The 23690-nt window shown below is 41.7% G+C and overlaps 1 protein-coding gene across 1 annotated transcript in view; it reads right to left on the bottom strand.

Moving 5' to 3' along the window:
* LOC117523130 (myoferlin-like) overlaps positions 1-22946 on the bottom strand; it is a 71673-nt gene extending 48727 nt beyond the window's left edge. The window contains 3 exon segments of the mRNA XM_034184550.1: positions 21903-21994; positions 22118-22173; positions 22644-22946. Coding sequence (XP_034040441.1) covers positions 21903-21994; positions 22118-22173; positions 22644-22731 — 236 coding nt within the window. The 5' untranslated portion in view covers positions 22732-22946.
* Positions 22947-23690: the final 744 nt, after the last annotated feature.

The following is a 23690-nucleotide window of genomic DNA, read 5'->3' on the forward strand; positions in this document are numbered from 1 at the left end:
ACAGCTTAGGACTCTGACGAGGGCAGTCGCATCTCCTCCACTCTCCCTTATCTCTGTTCTCTGCTTTAACCTTCAAGTCCCTACTTCACCAGACTGTGAATTCCTCAAATTATATTGGATACTGAATCTATTGGACTACTATTGGATTAACCATGGAATTGATCAGCTGGTCTCTGAACGCTATTGACACCATTTTTTCTACAATGAGGTCAGGACCGGGGGATCCTACCTGCCCAGATGGAATGCATCCTGCGGGCTATGTTCTCGACTCTTGGAGTTCCTGGGGTGTGGCATGCTTGGCGTCTTTCTCCATTGACGACGTCAAGGATTTATTCATTTTTGGTCTTATGGTAGCAGGGCTGGTACTTTTTGGCTTATGTGCTGCCCTGATCTACCGGAAAATTAGCAAGACGGCGGCATCAAGAACCACGGCCCCTCGCTTGTCTGTCTTGATTAACAAAGTTGGCAAGGCAGTGCATTCTCAGACTGCGATGACTCTTGAACTCAGATGCAAATTGGATGACATCTTGGAGCAGATGCGTGCCTTGCAGATGAAGATGAAGATTTCGGAAGCCTGTGAATATTCTTAATTCATAATTGGGAATATTCTTAATTCATAATTGGGATTCGGTTGTTCAAGTGGAACTGTTAAAAGTGTTTTTCACTGCTAAAACCATAACATTACAGGCTTATCAAGGCTGAAGGTGAAATTGCCCGACTGCTTTTCCTCCAGAGGAATTTCTTCAGCCTGGGGATCATTTGGCTGTTTCTTATCTCAACTCACAAAGACAATAAACTGCTTTTCACAGGACTGAAGCATGCTGAATTCCCTCCCCCCAGTCCCCTCCTATCCCCCATCAACACACCCCGTGGCGTCTGCTCACGTGACTCCTTTCCCCTTCTGCAGGGGCGGTGCAGTTTTAGCTGCAGCCCCCGTTCTTCCCCCCAAGCTGACGGCGGTGCATCTCAGGGTTGCTACGTGGCCTTCACCTATTGCCTCAATTCGGATAATGGACTTCTTCAAACTTAGTGCACATAAACAATGTCAAATGCGTATGTGCTGTCTTTAATTCTGATGTGTGCCATTATTACGGTAAACAAGTAATAACTGTGGACTAATTGCTGTCTGAGGTAATTGTAGTGTAAACATAATTTCTCCACTGTGAGATCAATAAAGTATATCTCATCTCATCTAATAACATCATTGCAGCTGGCATGAAATTAATACATTTGTTTGAAAAGGCTGAAACACTGAAGTCTTGTTTGAGATAATCAGAATACTTTAGGAACTCTATGATGACTAGAAATGGATTTTTTTTTTTTTTGGGATTATCATCACTCATGGCATACAGGAAATTTAAACAATCTCTGCCGAGCCATTACAATTACCAAGACAGAATCGACCACAAAGCTTGTGATTGTTTTTTATTGTTGCTCTGGCGTGAGTTGGAGTGTTCCAACTTCCTAATTTTACTTCTGCACTTCATATTATGCCAAAGTAGGCTTCAAAAGGCACACACTGTAGTATGCCTGACAATTAAACAGAGGTTACGTGGCAACAGTGACGAATAACAGAATGCTAGTTAGAAATCCAAGCGGTTCCCTAAACGCTGCAGACAGTGGTAAAGATGAAAGCTCTGTTGCACACATAAATCCTTGTGATTTTAACTTAGAACCAGCCGGCTCCAGAGGTACAGTATTAGATGATGAGGAGTGCACAGGAAAGAACAGACGGATGGGAACAATCAAAATCTGCCACAGGCATGTGCACAGAGGTCCGTGCCCAGTTTAGGGCTGGACGAGTAAAGAGAAGAGAAGACATTGGTGAAGAGAAGAATCAGGATTTAAGTAACATGAGAACAGCCACAGTAATAATCATACTTATCAGTCAGTCTGAATATACAGGAGAAATAAAAACAAAAGCTTTAGTTTCTCGTTGGAACTGCTTCACTAATAGTTATTTTAAAAAAGGAGCCAAACAGCCCTGTCAGTGGTATCCTGACCCTGGTTCAAATTACAAGGGGGACTGTGTTGTGGGAGAGGAGCTGGATGAAACCGAGTCCCCCCAGAAAAGAGGTACAAACCACAGTCTGGGGGGAATCAAAACATTTCTACATCCTTCTGACCTACAACTGAAAGATGACAAGATATTTCCCATAATCATGTCTTGAAGAATCTTTTTATATGATTTCACACACACCCCTAAAGGGGGCCGTTCCATTTCTTAAAGCTACAGTTTAAAGGGTTAAGTGGCATTATGGAGTCACCAGTCACGTCTTGGTTTCCCTTCAGCTCTTTTTGTTAGGTGATGGGGATTCGTGTTACTTTACCTTTGATTATGACAGACAGGCAAAATGTATGATCCTCTATTTCGCAAAAATTTGGGTTTTCAAATTGTTAGCATGCAGCCAGTAGACAATGTACCAGGGAGCAACCACTGATTCTTCTTTTTGTTTTCATCAGATTTCCATCTGCATTGGAAAATGTGAAAAGCAGAGTAAGTGTACGTCCTTTCTGGGCTACTTTAACAACATGGTGGTAGAACATGATGGGCTCCATGAAGAGGCCCGCTTCCATGTTGATATGACAGGCTCATTCCAAACTTAGGAAACACATCAATTCATTGTTGCAGGTTGTTATACAATAAGTAACAGATGGTTATTAATGTGATGTTCAATTTCTGCTAAGTAACACATTAGAACATCTCACCCGCCTTTTTCATTCTCGTTACTGTGATGAGACATGCACTGACAGGTCCATTCAGTGCGTGGTGAAAGCTACAGTACTGTACTGTAGTATGTTCATGCAATGTTATACAAATAATGAATACTTATGAGTTCAATAGTAAGAATATTTCATGAGGTGAAAGATGGAATGTTCCATTCAACTAGGCAAAAACATTCATTGTTTTAGATAATGGCTAAAATAGATTCTACTTGACATTTTATTAGTTTATAAACAAGAGAGGGACTTACATTTTGCTGTGCGTCGCTGGTCCTTTGACATCAAGAGATTCCAAATAGTCCAACACTAATTTTAAATAGCAGTCCAATGCAATCCAAAATTGCATTGGACTTGCAAACTTGCAAAAACAGTCAGATAGTTCAAAAACAATCCTGACGATGTAGTCCATAGCTGACGCTGTGCACTGACATCTTTGTGTATACTGCAGTCTGCTTTTCTCAATCCAGCAAAAATTTGCGACAGAAATTTGTTGAGCTCCTCATCCGATAGCTGTTCTACTTAGCTGGAGATGTCCCAGTGAATATCGCAAATGCCTCCACATGGCTTACAGCGTAGTGGATTTGTTTTTTCTTTTGTGTTAGAAGAACGAGCAGCATCAATAAGCTGCTAAGTGCTGTAGCCATTGGTGTGCACGCACAATGCGCGAATGTGGTGGTCACAGCATACAATGGTACAAACCATATGGAACAAAATTTGCACGCTAAATGGAGCCAAAATTATATGCTATATGGAGCATAATGGCAAATGGGATGAATGATCAATATCACGTGACAAACAAACCACCAATCAATGACAAGCATCTCTTCAGCTGTTATATAAAACTAACTAGCTCGTTTAGCACATTTTACTTTCTGACCTTGCTTCTCTCAAATACAGATGAATGCTAAGGTTAGCTACTTTCTAATGGTTGCCATTACTAAGAAATGTTAGCTAGCCAAAGCTAACATTTGCCTTAACTAAGAAGAACAATATTATTAGGTAAGGGCCCCCACCACCCCAACGATGGGAACTTCCCACTAGTCCTAGAGTCCACTACTCCTAGTCATAGTATTGAAAGAATGTTGAAGTTTACACTTATGGTAGGCTATATGTTGCACTAAAGTAGGTTAAGTAATGCTACAAAAGTGTGACAATTAAAAAACATTTAATTATGGTGAATTATTTGTTGATTTTTAATTCAACAGATTTATAGACAGCAGTACAATTTAAGGTGATTAATGGTGTATGTCAACAGAATCATATTCTTTTATTTTTGAAAATTTAACAAAACTGGATCTGGTTTGTTTGCTATTTAATGGTAAAATGGTAAACAGACTGCATTAATATAGCACTTTTCCATCTGCGTCAGACGCTCAAAGCACTTTACAAATAATGCCTCACATTCACCCCGATGTGAGGGTGCTGCCATACAAGGTGCTCACTACACACCGGGAGCAACTAGGGTCCTTGCCCATGGCCCCTCAGTGATTTTTCCAGTCAGGCTGGGATTGAACCAAGGATCCTCTGGTCTTAAGCCCAATGCTTTAACCACTAGACCATCACCTCCCTTAAAAATATTACACTGAAAGTATTACATTTAATTGTGAACTTTAAAATCAGTTTGGGGTTGTAATATACACCATCAACTAATATACAGTAAAGAGGTTAGGTCCAGTGTAGACCCTGGGACTAGTGGACCTTCACCCCAACGCCTGACATAACTGATACATTTTCCAGTTGCTGTTTCAAAAAGCTAAAGTTTTGTGAGGTTTCCTTGATGGAACTAAATATTAGGTGTTAGCACCTTTGAGTTGCATACAGACATAGATGAACGAGTGACTTTGCCACAAAATGGTGATTGAAATGTCAAACAAAGCAAGATTGTGTTTTAAGTATCTACACTCAACAAAAATATAAATGCAACACTTTTGGTTTTGCTCCCATTTTGTATGAGATGAACTCAAAGATCTTAAACTTTTTCCACATACACAATATCACCATTTCCCTCAAATATTGTTCACAAACCAGTCTAAATCTGTGATAGTGAGCACTTCTCCTTTGCTGAGATAATCCATCCCACCTCACAGGTGTGCCATATCAAGATGCTGATTAGACACCATGATTAGTGCACAGGTGTGCCTTAGACTGCCCACAATAAAAGGCCACTCTGAAAGGTGCAGTTTTATCACACAGCACAATGCCACAGATGTCGCAAGATTTGAGGGAGCGTGCAATTGGCATGCTGACAGCAGGAATGTCAACCAGAGCTGTTGCTCGTGTATTGAATGTTCATTTCTCTACCATAAGCCGTCTCCAAAGGCGTTTCAGAGAATTTGGCACTACATCCAACCAGCCTCACAACCGCAGACCACGTGTAACCACACCAGCCCAGGACCTCCACATCCAGCATGTTCACCTCCAAGATCATCTGAGACCAGCCACTCGGACAGCTGCTGAAACAATCGGTTTGCATAACCAAAGAATTTCTGCACAAACTGTCAGAAACCGTCTCAGGGAAGCTCATCTGCATGCTTGTCGTCCTCATTGGGGTCTCGACCTGACTCCAGTTCGTCGTTGTAACCGACTTGAGTGGGCAAATGCTCACATTCGCTGGCGTTTGGCACATTGGAGAGGTGTTCTCTTCACAGATGAATCCCGGTTCACACTGTCCAGGGCAGATGGCAGACAGCGTGTGTGGCGTCGTGTGGGTGAGCGGTTTTCTGATGTCAATGTTGTGGATCGAGTGGCCCATGGTGGCGGTGGGGTTATGGTATGGGCAGGCATCTGTTATGGACGAAGAACACAGGTGCATTTTATTGATGGCATTTTGAATGCACAGAGATACCGTGACGAGATCCTGAGGCCCATTGTTGTGCCACATCCAAGAACATCACCTCATGTTGCAGCAGGATAATGCACGGCCCCATGTTGTAAGGATCTGTACACAATTCTTGGAAGCTGAAAATGTACCAGTTCTTGCATGGCCGGCATACTCACCAGACATGTCACCCATTGAGCATGTTTGGGATGCTCTGGACCGGCGTATACAACAGTGTGTACCAGCTCCTGCCAGTATCCAGCAACTTCGCACAGCCATTGAAGAGGAGTGGACCAACATTCCACAGGCCACAATTGACAACCTGATCAACTCTATGCGAAGGAGATGTGTTGCACTGCATGAGGCAAATGGTGGTCACACCAGATACTGACTGGTATCCCCCCCCCCCAGTAAAACAAAACTGCACCTTTCAGAGTGGCCTTTTATTGTGGACAGTCTAAGGCACACCTGTGCACTAATCATGGTGTCTAATCAGCATCTTGCTATGGCACACCTGTGAGGTGGGATGGATTATCTCAGCAAAGGAGAAGTGCTCACTATCACAGATTTAGACTGGTTTGTGAACAATATTTGAGGGAAATGGTGATATTGTGTATGTGGAAAAAGTTTTAGATCTTTGAGTTCATCTCATACAAAATGGGAGCAAAACCAAAAGTGTTGCGTTTATATTTTTGTTGAGTGTATGTTTTGACTCTAAAAGACTGCGTCTAACTCTCTCAAAGACGGCACATGCGCTGTGTGTAAAGTGTATTTACTAAACCCTACAGTTGGGCAGTACTGGAATGCCACTGGCATGCCACTGGCAAGCCAGCGCACGCTCTTTAGGCAGTGATCATGGAAAAATGTGTGCACTCCTGATGCAGACTTCCCCCCACCTCCATGTGCCTGCCCTGAAATAACTTACATTAAACACATTCACTCACTATAATGACTCAGTGGAAATGTTATTAACAGAGCTGTTCCGCCTTTTTTCGTCCACACTGCAGAAACACAGCTGCTCAAAGTCACCAGAGAGATAAAACGGCAAGGTTGTATGGAGTGTACTGAAAGAAATCTCAGTATCAGGAGTGATAAATAACAAATATGCATGTATCTGCCTGAGCTCAGTGTGAAGGTTAAAAACTACACGTTTTCTATTTTAGGGCCAAAGTCCTTGTAAGAGCTAGTGCGGAATTTGTGACGGAGATAAACATCTTTTGTGCGTCTGAAGCAAGTCTAAACACGGCGCGAGATACACTTCAGTGATGTTACAAAACCCTACTCTGCTCCAGCAATGGCAATCTAAATTTGACAAAAACAAACCTCTTGTGTGCATAGGTGTCTTTTACTTTTACTTCAACTCATAAAAAATAGGAGCAGATTTTGGTTGAATACTGAAGCAATGTTGTAATTGCAGTCATGTAACGCCACACTTTTTTTTTTTTTGATAGATCTCTGTACTTTAACAGTTTAAGACTTTTCATTGTGTTCTGAGTTTTGCCAAAGCTTCCCTGACCATAGTCTGAACCAAACAGCACTTTTTTTGGTTCAACCAATAAATAAATAAATAAATAAAGTGGTCTTAATCCAGATCAAGATAAACCATGCTTGTTTGTTTGCAGTGTGAAACAGTTTTTGGGGAGCTTTCTTTTTTTTCAGACCAATCACAGGAAATTCCAGTGAAGTAGCCAGTCATTGCTCACTTCAATTTCAATTTTCAATTTATTTTCCTTTATATAGCGCCAAATCACAACAGAGTTGCCTCAAGGCGCTTCACACAGGTAAGGTCTAACCTTACCAACCCCCAGAGCAACAGTGGTAAGGAAAAACTCCCTCTGAGGAGGAAACCTCAAGCAGACCAGACTCAAAGGGGTGACCCTGTGCTTGGGCCATGCTACAAACATAAATTACAGAAACAATTCACAGAACAATTCACGGACGAATATACAGGAATTGTTGTTGGTGCACAAGACAGGAGGGTCACCAACACAAATACAACTCCCATCTCTGGATGGAGCTGCACCTTAAACAGAGAAAAAAACAGAATCAGGCATCAGAAAGACAAAAAATACTGTATAATTTGCCAGCATTAATCAACAAGAAAAACAGAAGAAATATTAAGGTGATCGCCGGCCACTAGCCTTAAGCTTCACTAAAAGACCCAGAATTTAGGTAAAGTTGATGCCGCAGCCCGCTTCAATTACTAATAACATGAATTAAAAGAGTAAAAAGTGTAAAACAAAACTGTACCAGTATGCTAGCCATATGAAAGGGAAAAGAAGTGCGTCTTAAGTCTGGACTTGAAAGTCTCCACAGAATCTGATTGTTTTATTGACGCAGGGAGATCATTCCACAGAACAGAGACACCCTAGGGACACAAAATAGTCCTGCACCCTGAGAACGTAAAGCCCGGGCCGGTACATAAGGTTTAATTAGGTCAGCTAGGTAGGGAAGTGCCAGTCCATGAATAATTTTATAAGTTAGTAGCAGAACCCTACATATATTTTTATTCTCTTAATTCAAACTGCATTGGACTGGACTGGAAAATAAAAGAACTATGATTTTCAGGCTTCGGCTTGAAGGGGCACGGGCCATGAGAGAGCAGCTAACTGGAATGAAGTCCTGGGAGATGGATGACTCTGGGATGGACAGACTGAAACTGAGCTTCCTGCACAAGTGAACACACCGTGCCTGCAGTGCCTCAGATCATTTGGTAACTCAGCTCATTGTGGTGTTTTGTAGATCTAGGCAGGGTTTTCCATGGTGGTGGTGAAGTTGGAGTAGGCTGAACCACATCACGCCGCTTATGTAGAATAAATAAAAAATAAAAAACAGCCGGTACCTGTAGGACCCCATCGCGCAGCTTATGTGGAGTAATAATAAAAAACAAAACAAAACACATCACCTGGGACACGAGCTCTCACCTTTCAAAACCTCTGATTCCCAGCCAGAGACTTTACCACTGAGCTACAGAGCTGTTCTTTGAAAGCTGGAAGACATGCTATCAGGAAGGACATGGAAGTATTACAAAAAAAATTTAAATCCTACACATATAAAAACACCGCATTTATCATGCAAGCAATTCAAATATGATCTGTCTGTTCCTCATGGTCACAGACATACAGTCATGAAATGACATGAATGAGAAGCAGTGTGCTCTGATCATGTCCACATCTACTGGTCAGGTGCGTCCAGTCGGCTGCGCGCCTGTTCTGCCCGACACACGTCTTGTGGATGGCGCGCCACAGCACAGACACAGCATCGGAACAGAGCTTACGTGGGTGACGTGATGGTCAGATCGCCCGCTGCGTGTTCTGATCTACCGGTCTGTTTCAACCTGGGGGGCTGTCAGTGTCCACTCCGTGCGCGCGCTTGCTTGCTGCAGCTTGTCGCCACCACGGTGATATATGTTTTTATTTATGTCCACGTACATACAGCAATCACAGTGCCTCACAGTGGACAGTTGTTAGTCCATAAGTGTCCAAACAGAGTAGGTGTTGTGTAGCTGGAATGTCCAGAATGACAGATCACCACAGCTGCTTCTGTCGGAAGCCACGCCTCCCGTGAGTGGAGCATGGAGTGTTTGCAAAGTCACACTCATGGGGAACTTCAACAAATTTCACAGCAGTATGACAGTGATTGTCTGCAGTCTGTTGTCGTGCCAAGAGTGCGAATGGCAACACATTTTCTAAGTGCCAGCAAGCGGTGTTAGATGTTCATGTGTGTCACCTGGAATTTGGCTGGCACCTGCTGCGAGAGGGTGTGTTGAGTTCGCACAGCCCACACTCTGTCTTTCAGGTGCTTGTGTGCACAAATAGTTGTAGCAACAGGTGTACGAGGCGTTGGCGACAGGGACGACATTACACGGTTTGCACAGGATTCCTGCATCATGCGCACTAAGTGTGCACTTCGTCCAAACGTCACACTATGTGTGAAGGGGCCCTTATGAAGAGGATGGGGGAAAGAATTTTGGAGTCTCATCTGTTCAAGCTGAACCCACAGGAGAGCACCAAAAGCCTTATTGTTGGAGGGTGGTGACTGGTGCAGTACTGAGGGCACTGCATGATGATGTCCAGGTCCTAACCTGGGGTGGTTCATGTGGGTAGGCACTTTTTCTATTTGCAGAGATGACCGTCTTCCCTTGATGTTGATTGAGTTTGGAAAACTCTACAGTGAAGTGGCTGCACTGTTTGAGGTGCAAACACATGGAAGTGGACGCTACTTTGGGTCTGCTTGTCCCAGTGACCGGGGTACTGAGGGCATGGCAGACTGGCTCCTTCCTATGGTGTCAGATGTCACCCCTGTCATTTAGCATATTTTGAGGCTCAGACATAAGCACTCTCTGAGTGGCTAGCCTGTTGTCTCAGTCTATGCTCTTACTGCAGTGAGTAATTCCTCAATGATGATGATGATGCCATAGGTATTAAAGGCACTGCGCTGCAGTGGTTTGAATCATATTTATCTAATAGATTACAATTTGTTCATGTAAATGGGGAATCTTCTTCACAGACTAAGGTTAATTATGGAGTTGCACAAGGTTCTGTGCTAGGACCAATTTTATTCACTTTATACATGTTTCCCTTAGGCAGTATTATTAGACAGCATTGCTTAAATTTTCATTGTTACGCAGATGATACCCAGCTTTATCTATCCATGAAGCCAGAGGACACACACCAATTAGCTAAACTGCAGGATTGTCTTACAGACAAAAAGACATGGATGACCTCTAATTTCCTGCTTTTAAACTCAGATAAAACTGAAGTTATACTCAACAAAAATATAAACGCAACACTTTTGGTTTTGCTCCCATTTTGTATGAGATGAACTCAAAGATCTAAAACTTTTTCCACATACACAATATCACCATTTCCCTCAAATATTGTTCACAAACCAGTCTAAATCTGTGATAGTGAGCACTTCTCCTTTGCTGAGATAATCCATCCCACCTCACAGGTGTGCCATATCAAGATGCTGATTAGACACCATGATTAGTGCACAGTTGTGCCTTAGACTGTCCACAATAAAAGGCCACTCTGAAAGGTGCAGTTTTATCACACAGCACAATGCCACAGATGTCGCAAGATTTGAGGGAGCGTGCAACTGGCATGCTGACAGCAGGCATGTCAACCAGAGCTGTTGCTCATGTATTGAATGTTCATTTCTCTACCATAAGCCGTCTCCAAAGGCGTTTCAGAGAATTTGGCAGTACATCCAACCAGCCTCACAACCGCAGACCACGTGTAACCACACCAGCCCAGGACCTCCACATCCAGCATGTTCACCTCCAAGATCGTCAGAGACCAGCCACTCGGACAGCTGCTGAAACAATCGGTTTGCATAACCAAAGAATTTCTGCACAGACTGTCAGAAACCGTCTCAGGGAAGCTCATCTGCATGCTCGTCGTCCTCATCGGGGTCTCAACCTGACTCCAGTTCGTCGTCATAACCGACTTGAGTGGGCAAATGCTCACATTCGCTGGTGTTTGGCACGTTGGAGAGGTGTTCTCTTCACGGATGAATCCCGGTTCACACTGTTCAGGGCAGATGGCAGACAGGGTGTGTCGCATAGTGTGGGTGAGCAGTTTTCTGATGTCAATGTTGTGGATCGAGTGGCCCATGGTGGCGGTGGGGTTATGGTATGGGCAGGCATCTGTTATGGACGAAGAACACAGGTGCATTTTATTGATGGCATTTTGAATGCACAGAGATACCGTGACGAGATCCTGAGGCCCATTGTTGTGCCATCCAAGAACATCACCTCATGTTGCAGCAGGATAATACACGGCCCCATATTGCAAGGATCTGTACACAATTCTTGGAAGCCGAAAATGTCCCAGTTCTTGCATGGCCGGCATACTCACCGGACATGTCACCCATTGAGCATGTTTGGGATGCTCTGGACCGGCGTATACGACAGCGTGTACCAGTTCCTGCCAATATCCAGCAACTTCGCACAGCCATTGAAGAGGAGTGGACCAACATTCCACAGGCCACAATTGACAACCTGATCAACTCTATGCGAAGGAGATGTGTTGCACAGCATGAGGCAAATGGTGGTCACACCAGATACTGACTGGTATCCCCCCCCCCAATAAAACAAAACTGCACCTTTCAGAGTGGCCTTTTATTGTGGACAGTCTAAGGCACACCTGTGCACTAATCATGGTGTCTAATCAGCATCTTGATATAGCACACCTGTGAGGTGGGATGGATTATCTCAGCAAAGGAGAAGTGCTCACTAGCACAGATTTAGACTGGTTTGTAAACAATATTTGAGGGAAATGGTGATATTGTGTATGTGGAAAAAGTTTTAGATCTTTGAGTTCATCTCATACAAAATGAGAGCAAAACCAAAAGTGTTGCGTTTATATTTTTGTTGAGTGTATTATACTTGGCCCCACAAATCTTAGAAACATGGTGTCTAACCAGATCCTTACTCTGGATGGCATTACCCTGACCTCTAGTAATACTGTGAGAAATCTTGGAGTCATTTTTGATCAGGATATGTCATTCAATGCGCATATTAAACAAATATGTAGGACTGCTTTTTTGCATTTGCGCAATATCTCTAAAATTAGAAAGGTCTTGTCTCAGAGTGATGCTGAAAAACTAATTCATGCATTTTTTTCCTCTAGGCTGGACTATTGTAATTCATTATTATCAGGTTGTCCTAAAAGTTCCCTGAAAAGCCTTCAGTTAATTCAAAATGCTGCAGCTAGAGTACTGACGAGGACTAGAAGGAGAGAGCATATCTCACCCATACTGGCCTCTCTTCATTGGCTTCCTGTTAATTCTAGAATAGAATTTAAAATTCTTCTTCTTACTTATAAGGTTTTGAATAATCAGGTCCCATCTTATCTTAGGGACCTCATAGTACCATATCACCCCAATAGAGCGCTTCGCTCTCAGACTTACTTGTAGTTCCTAGGGTTTGTAAGAGTAGAATGGGAGGCAGAGCCTTCAGCTTTCAGGCTCCTCTCCTCTGCTCTCCTCCAGCTCCCAATTCAGATCAGGGAGACAGACACCCTCTCTACTTTTAAGATTAGGCTTAAAACTTTCCTTTTTGCTAAAGCTTATAGTTAGGGCTGGATCAGGTGACCCTGAACCATCCCTTAGTTATGCTGCTATAGACTTAGACTGCTGGGGGGTTCCCATGATGCACTGAGTGTTTCTTTCTCTTTTTGCTCTGTATGCACCACTCTGCATTTAATCATTCATGATTGATCTCTGCTCTCTTCCACAGCATGTCTTTTTCCTGGTTCTCTCCCTCAGCCCCAACCAGTCCCAGCAGAAGACTGCCCCTCCCTGAGCCTGGTTCTGCTGGAGGTTTCTTCCTGTTAAAAGGGAGTTTTTCCCTTCCCACTGTCCCCAAGTGCTTGCTCACAGGGGGTCGTTTTGGGTACAAGTTGTTGTACCATGGTGAGGACAGGAAGAGAAATGGTGTTGGGGTCATTTTAAAGGAAGAGTATGTTAAAAGTGTGTTGGAGGTTAAGCGAGTGTCTGACAAAGTGATGAGTGTGAAGTTGGAAATTGAAGGGGTGATGATGAATATCATCAGTGCATATGCCCCACAGGTAGGTTGTGAGATGGAGAAAGAAGATTTCTGGAGTGTGTTAGATGAGGTGGTGGAGACTGTGCCCAGCTGATCAGCCACGCATGAAGTTATGGGAAAGAGTAGTAGAAGCTAGGCTTAGAAAACAGGTGAAGATCTGTGAGCAGCAATATGGCTTCATGCCAAGAAAGAGCACTACAGATGCAATGTTTGCTCTGAGAATACTGTTGGAGAAGTACAGAGAAGGACAGAAAGAGTTACATTGTGTGTTTGTGGACTTAGAAAAAGCTTATGATAGGGTGCCAAGAGAAGAGCTGTGGTATTGTATGAGGAAGTCTGGAGTGGCAGAGAAGTATGTTAGGGTAGTGCAGAACATGTACATGAATAGTGTGACAGCGGTGACATGCGCAGTCGGAATGACAGACTCATTCAAGGTAGAGGTGGGATTACACCAGGGATCAGCTCTGAGTCCTTTCTTGTTTGCAGTGGTGATGGACAGGTTGACGGATGAGATCAGACAGGAGTCCCCATGGACTATGATGTTTGCAGATGACACTGTGATCTGTAGTGAGAGTAGAGAGCAAGTTGAGTCTAGTCTGGAGAAGTGGAGATATGCTTTGGAGAGAAGGGGAATGAAAGTCAGTAGAAGCAAGAAGACTGAATACATGTGTGTGAATGGGAGGGAGCCCAGTGGAACAGTGCAGTTACAAGGACTAGAAGTGGTGAAAGTAGATGAGTTTAAATATTTGGGGTCAACTGTTCAAAGTAATGGAGAGTGTGGTAGAGAGGTGAAGAAGAGAGTGCAGGCAGGGTGGAGTGGGTGGAGAAAGGTGGCAGGAGTGATTTGTGACCAAAGAATATCAGCAAGAGTGAAGAGCAAAGTTTACAAGACAGTAGTGAGACCAGCTATGTTGTACGGTTTAGAGACGGTGGCACTAACAAAAAGACAGGAAGCAGAGCTGGAGGTGGCAGAGCTGAAGATGTTGAGGTTCTCTTTGGGAGTGACAAGAATGGACAAGAATAGGAATGAACATATCAGAGGGACAGCTCAGGTGGGACGGTTTGGAGACAAAGTCAGAGAGGCGAGATTGAGATGGTTTGGACATGTGCAGAGGAGGGACCCAGGGTATATAGGGAGAAGGATGCTGAGGATGGAGCCACCAGGCAAGAGAGGAAAGAGGGAGGCCAAAGAGGAGGTTCATAGATGTGCTGAGGGAGGACATGCAGGTGGTTGGTGTAACAGAGGAAGATACAGAGGACAGGGTGAGATGGAAACAATTGATCTGGTGTGGCGACCCCTAACGGGAACAGCCGAAAGACAAAGAAGAAGGAGTCAAGGTGGTTCCCTATTTTGGTGGATGCAGTGACATGTGACACAATGTGACTTGATTCAGACTATAATATTCCCAGAATTTCCAATAGGCCTGTGTCAGACTCACATATATTATCAAACCAATCATTTGTAAGTAAGGCCTGGTTCACACGACAGAATTATCTTTAGGTTTCCAAAACCTGAGAGACCACACACGTGAAGATAAAAAATCATGGATCTAACAGGTTTGGTCGTACAGTGTGTGGTGTCCAGCCACATGGTAATAACAACACCACCACACACGAACAGATTTCACACACAAACATTTACAGTTTAGACAGGAAATCTCGCAAAAATCTCGAGATTAAACGTGACTTCAGAGTAAACAAACGGAGGTACTTTGTGGACTATTTAAAACAGAGGGAATAAACGATACAAAAAGAAAAAGACAAGGCCTTCTTTAAAGAAGTGGAGACAGCGTGACCACCGGACCTTCTGGTAAGTCAGAACAGCTGTTTTGATTTTATTTTCCACTCCGTATGTCCATCACCTCGCTTTCTGATTGGCTGCACGTCACATTCAGCAGGCTGCGTGCTCGTTTGTGGTCGGAGGACACAACACATGCTGTGATATCAGACCAAAAAAATCCAACATGTTGAATATCCCCGATTTGCGATCGGAGCACTCCTGACGCCCTTCCGAGCAGATCAGAGCGCTCTGAACACACCACACATGGCAGGAATATCTGATAAGATTATCTTTGACGTCATCACGATTGTCGGGGCGTCCTTAAGATTGTCGGAAGGGGAAGATCGGGTCCGATATCGGCCTAATTATCCTGCCGTGTGAACCCGGCTTAAGAGCTGAACCTCATTTATCCAGGAGTGCTAACTCATGGTGCACTTTCATGATACCAATATGACCCCTCCCCCCACCACTACTACCCCATCATCCCACAACAAAGAAAATACAAAAGGTGGACGCCCTGAAAGTGCGATTGGGGGGTTAAGTTTGGAAAACCCCACACAAATACATCAGGTTGGGTTTGAACCCACATCCTTCTATGTGTGAAACAACAGCATTGTCATAACACCACTATTAAACAAACACACACACACACACACACACACAAAAACATTGCCTCTCTTATAATAACTTATTTTTCCTTTTCCTCCCTCAACTGTCTAGATACATTTAATTATAATAACTCTGCTAACCACCCCTTCGAATCTGAAAATGATCCTGATACCTTTTTCAGTGAGAATATTGTGAGACAGTGCAAATATTTTACAGAAGAACAATTCAAAAATTATAAAATCAATGATGAAGATTTTTCAATTATACATTTCAACAGCAGAAGTCTTTCTCGTAATCTGTCCACTATTAATGATTGTTTGAAAACATCCAAAAAACGTTTTTCAGTTATTGCAATTTCAGAAACATGGTTAAATGAGGATAATAAAGATCTGGTATATCTTGATGGTTATGAATTGTTCCTGGTTAATAGGCAGACGAAAAGGGGCGGAGGCGTTGCATTGTTTGTAAGGTCAGATTATAACTGTAAACTCATTAACAACATGTCATTTACAGTGGACAACATCATGGAATGTGTTACCATAGAAATTACATCTATAAACTCCAAAACATAGTTGTTAGTTGCATTTACAGAGCTCCTGGGACAAATATTGACACCTTTGAAGACATCATCTTAGGAATGTACAACAAAATCAACAGAAATAAGCATTTATTTGTCTGTGGAGATTTCAATATAGATTTTTTAAACCCTCACAATCATCCACAAATTACCTCATTTATAAACACCTTGTACTGTTTAGGACTGTTTCCAACCATCATTCATCCTAGCAGAATAACTATGGATACAACAACTCTCATTGACAATATTTTAACTAACGTTATATCCGGTAATCTTAGTGGGGGACTACTGGTCAGTGATATCAGTGATCACTTGCCAGTTTTCTCAGTCTTTGCATTGGAGGGTTGTTGTATGTATCGAAGCAATATCAAATTCATGAGTAGAAAAGTAACACCTGAAACAACTGATAATTTAAGGGAGGATTTATCAAGTCAGAATTGGTCAGATGTTTTTGTTGATGATGTTGACAGGTCATATGATGCTTTCATTTCCACTTTTTCCAGTTTGTATAATAAACACTGTCCATTTGTTGACAAAATATATAGAAATCAATATAGCAACAAACCATGGATAACTAAAGGGCTTCAGAGGGCATGTAAAAAGAAAAACGTACTATATAAACAATTCATAAAACTACGAACTAAGGAAGCTGAAAGTAAGTATAAAACATATAAGAATAAGTTAATCAATATCATGAGACTCAGTAAAAAAATATATTATAATGAGTTACTTGTCAAAAATAGAAATAATATCAAAAACACATGGAACATATTAAATGAAATAGTAAAAAAGAATAGAGTAACTAGAGATTATCCTTTATTTTTTCAGAGTAACAACTACATCACGATTGATAACGACGAGTCTGTTGCTGAACACTTTAATGAATACTTCGTTAATGTGGGTAAAAATCTTGCCAGTAAAACTGACTCATCAACTAATAACTTCTGGGTAAATAATTCAACGTTTAACAAATCTGTTTCAATGTTCATTGGTGGTACTCATGAAAGGGAAATACTTGATCTGGTTCATGGTTCAAAAAGTAAGAAATCGACTGATTTTAATAATTTGGATATGGCTTTATTAAAAAAGTTATTGATTGTATAGTAAAACCGTTCAATTATATTTGCAATATGTCACTAAGTACTGGTAAATTTCCTTCTCAAATGAAAATAGCCAAAGTAATTCCTCTATTTAAAACTGGTGACAAACACACATTTTCTAATTATAGACCTATATCACTCCTGCCACAATTTTCCAAAATTTTGGAAAAAATATTTGCTAAAAGATTAAATGATTATTTACTGAAGCATAACAGAGGTTAGAATGAGTAGTACCTTAGTAAGATTTAAGAAACTACTCAAAAAGAACATTATGTCTAAGTATCATAAAGAAGCAAATATCATTTGATTTATATGGAATGTTCAATTTATAAGTGGGACTTATTGTAGATTTGAATGTGTGGGTATGTATATGTGTATGTAGATATATAGATATGGGTAGGTGTATATGTATATGTATATAAGTGACTGTGTATATGTATGTATATATTTATGTTTGTAATGTATATACGTATGTATATAGGTATATATGGCACAGCCTAAGCAGAGGGTCACCCCCAAGAGCCTGGTCTGCTTGAGGTTTCTTCCTTATAGGGAGTTTTTCCTCACCACAGTTGCCTAGTGCTTGCTCTGGGGGTTGGTAAGGTTAGTCCTTACTGGCGTAAAGTGCCTTGATTCGATTTTCTTGTGATCTGGTACTATATAAATATAATTATAAGTGAATAGTATATTGATGTGTATGTCTGTGTGTCGACATGTAGTAGTGAATTTGTATTTATGTAAATATGACTGATTAGAATTGTTGGACTTGTACTAGCAGGGGTGGGCGCTAATAAGCTTTGCTTCAGCCCACACCCTTTCGGACTCACTAGTTTTGTCTGTGTTTGTTTGTGGAATTGTTCATTTTTTTCTATTTGAATATTTTGTGTGCCGAATAAAAAAACTTTGTCACTTGTCACTTGTCACTCACAACTCACTCACTCACTCACTCACTCACTCACTCACTCACTCAGCAAAAGTTAAATATAACGCATTGCTAAATTAAAAGTCGACCATATGAGCATTATGTTCTTTATCATTTGCAGTTGTTTAATTAATTATTAAGATCCTATTGTCTTACGTACAATTTGTATATGTTCAAATCAAATCATAATTTGTTCATGTTGTGCAAATCAAGGAATATTTGTAGATCACCCTCTGTGCATTTGCAGGTATTAATGAGACAAATTTAACTCCATAGGAAGTTACCTTTGAGTTAGCAGAAGTTAGCATGCATGCTAACATCTGTAAAATCTTTTGTAAATGACCAGTGTTGCCACAGTTACTTTGAAAAAGTAATCCAATTACTGATTACTGATTACTCCTTGAAAAAGTAACTTAGTTACTTTACTGATTACTCAATTGTAAAAGTAACTAAGTTAGATTACTAGTTACTTTTTTAGTTACTTTTCCCAGCTGCCGAAAACAACCCTCTGCCACCTCAACATGACAATACCTGTTTTGCCAAAACTCACTTTATAGTCACCCTTTCTTGACTTCAATGAAAATAAATACTTGTTTTATAAAAAGTAAAATAAAGACCTCTTTCTTGACCTCATATTTAACTGTTGACAGCACTGTAACAGTAAAACTTGCAATTTCGAACCTACATTGTTTATAAATGTAACTATTAAATTCTAACATTTTTCTAACATTTAAATTCTCTATAAACATTTTTCTTGTCGAAATTATTATTATTTTAAGCAATATTAGTAGTTGTAGTAAAAAACGGCTTCAAAATTGGACCTTTAATCTAGGGGTGTTGTGGGGGCACATCCTTGCCCCACGCCCCCATTCCATCTGGATTCGCCCCTGCTTTGGTGTTTGAGCACAAAGAATGGATAACATTTATTTATGCAGAAAACATGACCAGATTTACAGGTAAGAAAGTTTTATTGCGTTTTCACATCATGTGGTCCTCAGAAAGAGTGTTTAGGTGCATTTGAGTGGAAAATAGTGTTAGTTGTTGACGCGTCGCGGAGGATCAGCTGTTTTTAACGACCAGATACAGAGTGGCTCAGCTCACAATTCTAAATAAAGGAGGAAAAACAGTACAAAAATGTCTTTGTAAAGCTCAGTGCAGGTGTGCTGATCACCGTGCTTTAAGAGGTGAGGACGAGTCGAGCAGCTGCAAAAAAACGCGGATGAAAAGCTCACAGTTCGCTTAAAGTGGGCAGTTCAGTCGAACCCCGACCTCCTGCCCACGGACCAAGTTGAATGCTGCTATCGACCCACAATGAAAAATAATAGTAACGCAAAGTGACATGGAGAAGTAACTTTAATCTGATTACTGATTTGGAAAGATTAACGCATTAGATTACTCGTTACTAAAAAAAAGTGGTCAGATTAGAGTAACGCGTTACTAAGTAACGCGTTACCGGCATCACTGTAAATGACTGCCGAGGTTATTAGGTTACAAAAACAGCGTTTTCTGTTTTGGAAGTGTTACTCTTCCCGGTTCATATTGCAATAATGTTCCTTACAAAGAACAAAATCGATATATTCCTCAGTTTGAATTTATTGAAAGTTATGCTGAAAACCAGGCCCAGGTCTCCAGAGACACAGCCCACATGGGACTTCATCTTCTGAAGACCCCAAACATGGCTGACAAGTGGGTTGTTATACAAGAAAATGTAGGTGGTACAGTGGGTGGTTTTTAATCTCACAAACCTAATCTTACTGGCTCCCCACAGACAGAGGGAAGTGCTTGCTATATCTGAAACTTTCGCATGTGTAATGGAAGTAAGACTTAACTCTTCTGACTTTGAACCAGGTTCCAAACACTTCTAAACAGATAGCAAAAGCAAATACTTGATAACTAACAAAATAATAAAATAAGGAATTAGCACCGATATTATCTAACAGAAGTGTTTATTTCTTGCTATCTTTTATATAATATACATGACACAGAGGTTATATTTACACACAAATGAAACAGAGCTTTGCAGCTAGCTACCAGCCTGTGATGTCACTATGCTAACGTCGGCGAAATGTCTTATAAATACATTCAGGGGTGTTATTGGGTTCCAAAAACAATGTTTTCAGTTTCAGAAGTGTTCATTTCTCACTAGCTTTTACATAATAAATTACACAGAGGTTATAGTTACAAACGAAACAGAGTTTTGCAGCTAGCTATCATCCTGCGATGTCACCACGCTAACGTCCGTGAAATGTCTTATAAATAAGTTCACAGGTGTTATTTGGTTCCAAAAACAATGTTTTCAGTTTCAGAAGTGTTTATTTCTCACTAGCTTTTACATAATATATGAGATATATTATGCATATCCATCCATCCATCCATTTTCTTCCGCTTTATCCGGAGTCAGGTCGCGGGGGCAGCAGCTCAAGCAAAGCCGCCCAGACCTCCCGATCCACACACACCTCCCCCAGCTCCTCCGGGGGCACCCCAAGGCGTTCCCAAGCCAGCCAAGAGATGTAGTCCCTCCAGCGTGTCCTGGGTCTTCCCCGGGGCCTCCTCCCAATGGGACGCGCCCAGAACACCTCTCCAGTGAGGCGTTCAGGGGGCATCCGGAAAAGATGCCTGAGCCACCTCAACTGACTCCTTTCGATGTGGAGGAGCAACGGCTCAACTCTGAGCTCCTCCCGAGTGACCGAGCTCTTCACCCTATCTCTAAGGGAGCGCCCAGCCACCCTGCGGAGGAAACTCATCTCGGCCGCTTGTACTTGCGATCTCGTTCTTTCGGTCATGAGCCAAATCTCATGACCACAGGTGAGGATCGGAACGTAGATCGATCGGTAAATCGAGAGCTTTGCCCCCCTACTCTGCTCTCTCTTCACCACGACAGTCCGATACAGCGACCGCATCACTGCAGATGCTGCACCAATCCATCTATCGATCTCACGCTCCATCTGTCCCTCACTCGTGAACAAGACCCCGAGATACTTAAACTCCTCCACTTGAGGCAAGGACACTCCACCGACCTGAAGACGGCAAAGCACCTTTTTCCAGTTGAGAACCATGGCCTCGGATTTGGAAGTGCTGATTTTCAACTACCCAACTCCTGGAGAGGGGCTGGACGCTTCATATTATGCATATAAATACACAAAACGAAGCAGTTTTGGAGAGAGCAGCTACTGACAATGGTGCAGCTCTACTCTGATTGGCTCTCACCCCGCGACTCAAAAACAAAACAAAACCAAATTTAAACAGAATGTGACTTTTTAACCTCTTAAAATAGGTCAAGGTTAGCCATCTTTGAACTTGTCCAAGGTCTGTGTCCCAAGAATGTTCCCTATGAATTTGATGACTCTGGCAGTAATAGGACTGGACTTATGCTTAGCACAGACAGACAAACAGACAGACAGATGGACAGACAGATGGATGGGCAAACAGATGGATGCAAATCCTTTGCAATACCTGGTGGCCATATTTGATGGCCTTGGGTAAAAATGTACCTATAGAAAGTGGAATTGATACTGACATGATCAACTCTGAGAAATACACTCCAACAACGTGCAGACCAACAGTGTTAAAATCATCACTGAAGCTATGAACTAGGATTTTCACAATACTTTGTGAACAGTGAATTCTACTCTCAGTCATTACCTGCATTTAAGGCCTCTTAAAAATATAATATTTTGACATTCATTCCAGTTGATTATTCTAAATAGGTGTTTGGTTAATGTTTATATAGAAAGCATTACTTTTCAAAATATAAATTTTTGTCTGTAGGCTGTACAGATGCAGTTAAGAGTATTCTGATGGATACTGGTCATACACATACTTGTCTTTGCCAATGGTTTCATAGTCTTTCACAACCACATCGATAAAAGAGGACACATCCAATGAAGACCCATTCAGATCAAATTCAAGCACCTGGAAGCAAATATAAAGAAAGCATTACAATCTGTGTAATATTAACAAGTAAAAGTGGAACTGTACTTGAAATTAACTTCAGTCATACAAGTCACACCATGAAACACACAAGTCCCCACTTACTTCATTCCAAACAGGATTCAATTCATTGTTGATAGCTTTAGTTTTCTTCTTTTCACCTAAAAGCACAAAAACAGCATAGTCACCAAATTTGCTTTTACGCTGAAAAGAAAAAGTGCAGTTTCAGCACTCCTGTAGAACATTTTATTTGGAGCAAATTAATAATGAAGAAGAAGCAAAGGAAATCCAATCATAAAATGTCTAATTTGTAAAACTACCTAAAAAAGAAGCATGTTTAGCTTATTAAAACAGCTCATTATGCGTTAAAATAAACTGGCCTAGTTGTGGCTGCTGGTGGTTGAGGACAGAGGTCTTACTCCTGACCGTATAAGGATGTTCTCTTCGTTTTGTGCATGAATCACTGCACAAATATTCAAATCAAGTTTCAAGGAGTTAAAATTAATGCCCTAAACCACAAGTTGTTTTTTTAATCTACTTGCATAAAGGAAACTGTTTAAGGCAGCATGAACAGAGTGCTCATACTGCAGTAGTATGAATTTAAAATAAAATTAAACTACATATTTCTCACCTCTGAACACAATCGCAGCTATAGGGTCAGGATTCCCAAGTTTCTTTTTGGGGATGTCACTCGCAGACTCAACAATCACCCGCAGCATTTTGACAAAGAAGACATCAAACCCGGAGCATGTTGCTGTGAGAGCAGAAGTCCTGACTGGGGGAGCGAGGAGGAGACAGGAGAGGAAACCAGCAGACCAGGGGGCAGCCTCACTGACGAGCCACGGCTCGGCTCAGGGTCGGCGATGAAGTCAGAGCAACACTACAGTCACCCCCATACAACACAGAAAACATTTATGTTCACCGTTTTCAAACAGTTTACACTCCTGAATGTGGACTCAGGTAGGTTTTACCTCCCAGGCAAAGCAAGGTAGTAAAGTCTCTTCTGGTCTTTAGTTAGACTGCAGCGCCCCCCGTTGGCGACGAGAAAATTTGTAACGTTTTAGGGACAGGTTTAGGCTTTTAAATGAAAGAAATGTTTTTTTTTTTTTAAGGCTTCATTTTAAGGATTACTTTAGGATAATTTCAGAATAGTAGAATTTTGTGGAACAAGTTGTGCTAAACGTTCGTTATCAGGTTGCGGGAATGATTGTTTAAATGTGCAGGACTAAGGGATATTTATTAGCAAAAATGGAACATAGCATTCATAACCATCTGTTTATTGGTGTATAAATTACCTACTACAGTGAATCGTGTTTTCATAAGGTTACGAGTCCTCAGCCCTTCATAGCTATATCCTCCTGACTACCTTGGTAGTCAAGAGGATATGGGAGCAAGCAGGGGCGTAGCACCAAATTCTGGGCCCTAGGTACTAGCCATATTGAAGACACCCCTGACACCCACCCACCCACACACACACACACACACACACACACACACACTGATATGTTCTTTTTATTAACGCAAACACCAAATTTCTAATGCATAGTCAAACCAGGTCTAAATCATGTATACCTTAGATCACACCTGGGAGTCAGAACCCTTTTTAAAGGTGGGGGAGCAATATTGAGTTGGGGAGTCTGGGGGACCAAATTGCACCATTTTCTAGAAAAATGGTGCA

The sequence above is a fragment of the Thalassophryne amazonica genome, chromosome 13 (genome assembly GCF_902500255.1).
Source record: "Thalassophryne amazonica chromosome 13, fThaAma1.1, whole genome shotgun sequence".
Classification (NCBI taxonomy): Eukaryota; Metazoa; Chordata; class Actinopteri; order Batrachoidiformes; family Batrachoididae; genus Thalassophryne; species Thalassophryne amazonica.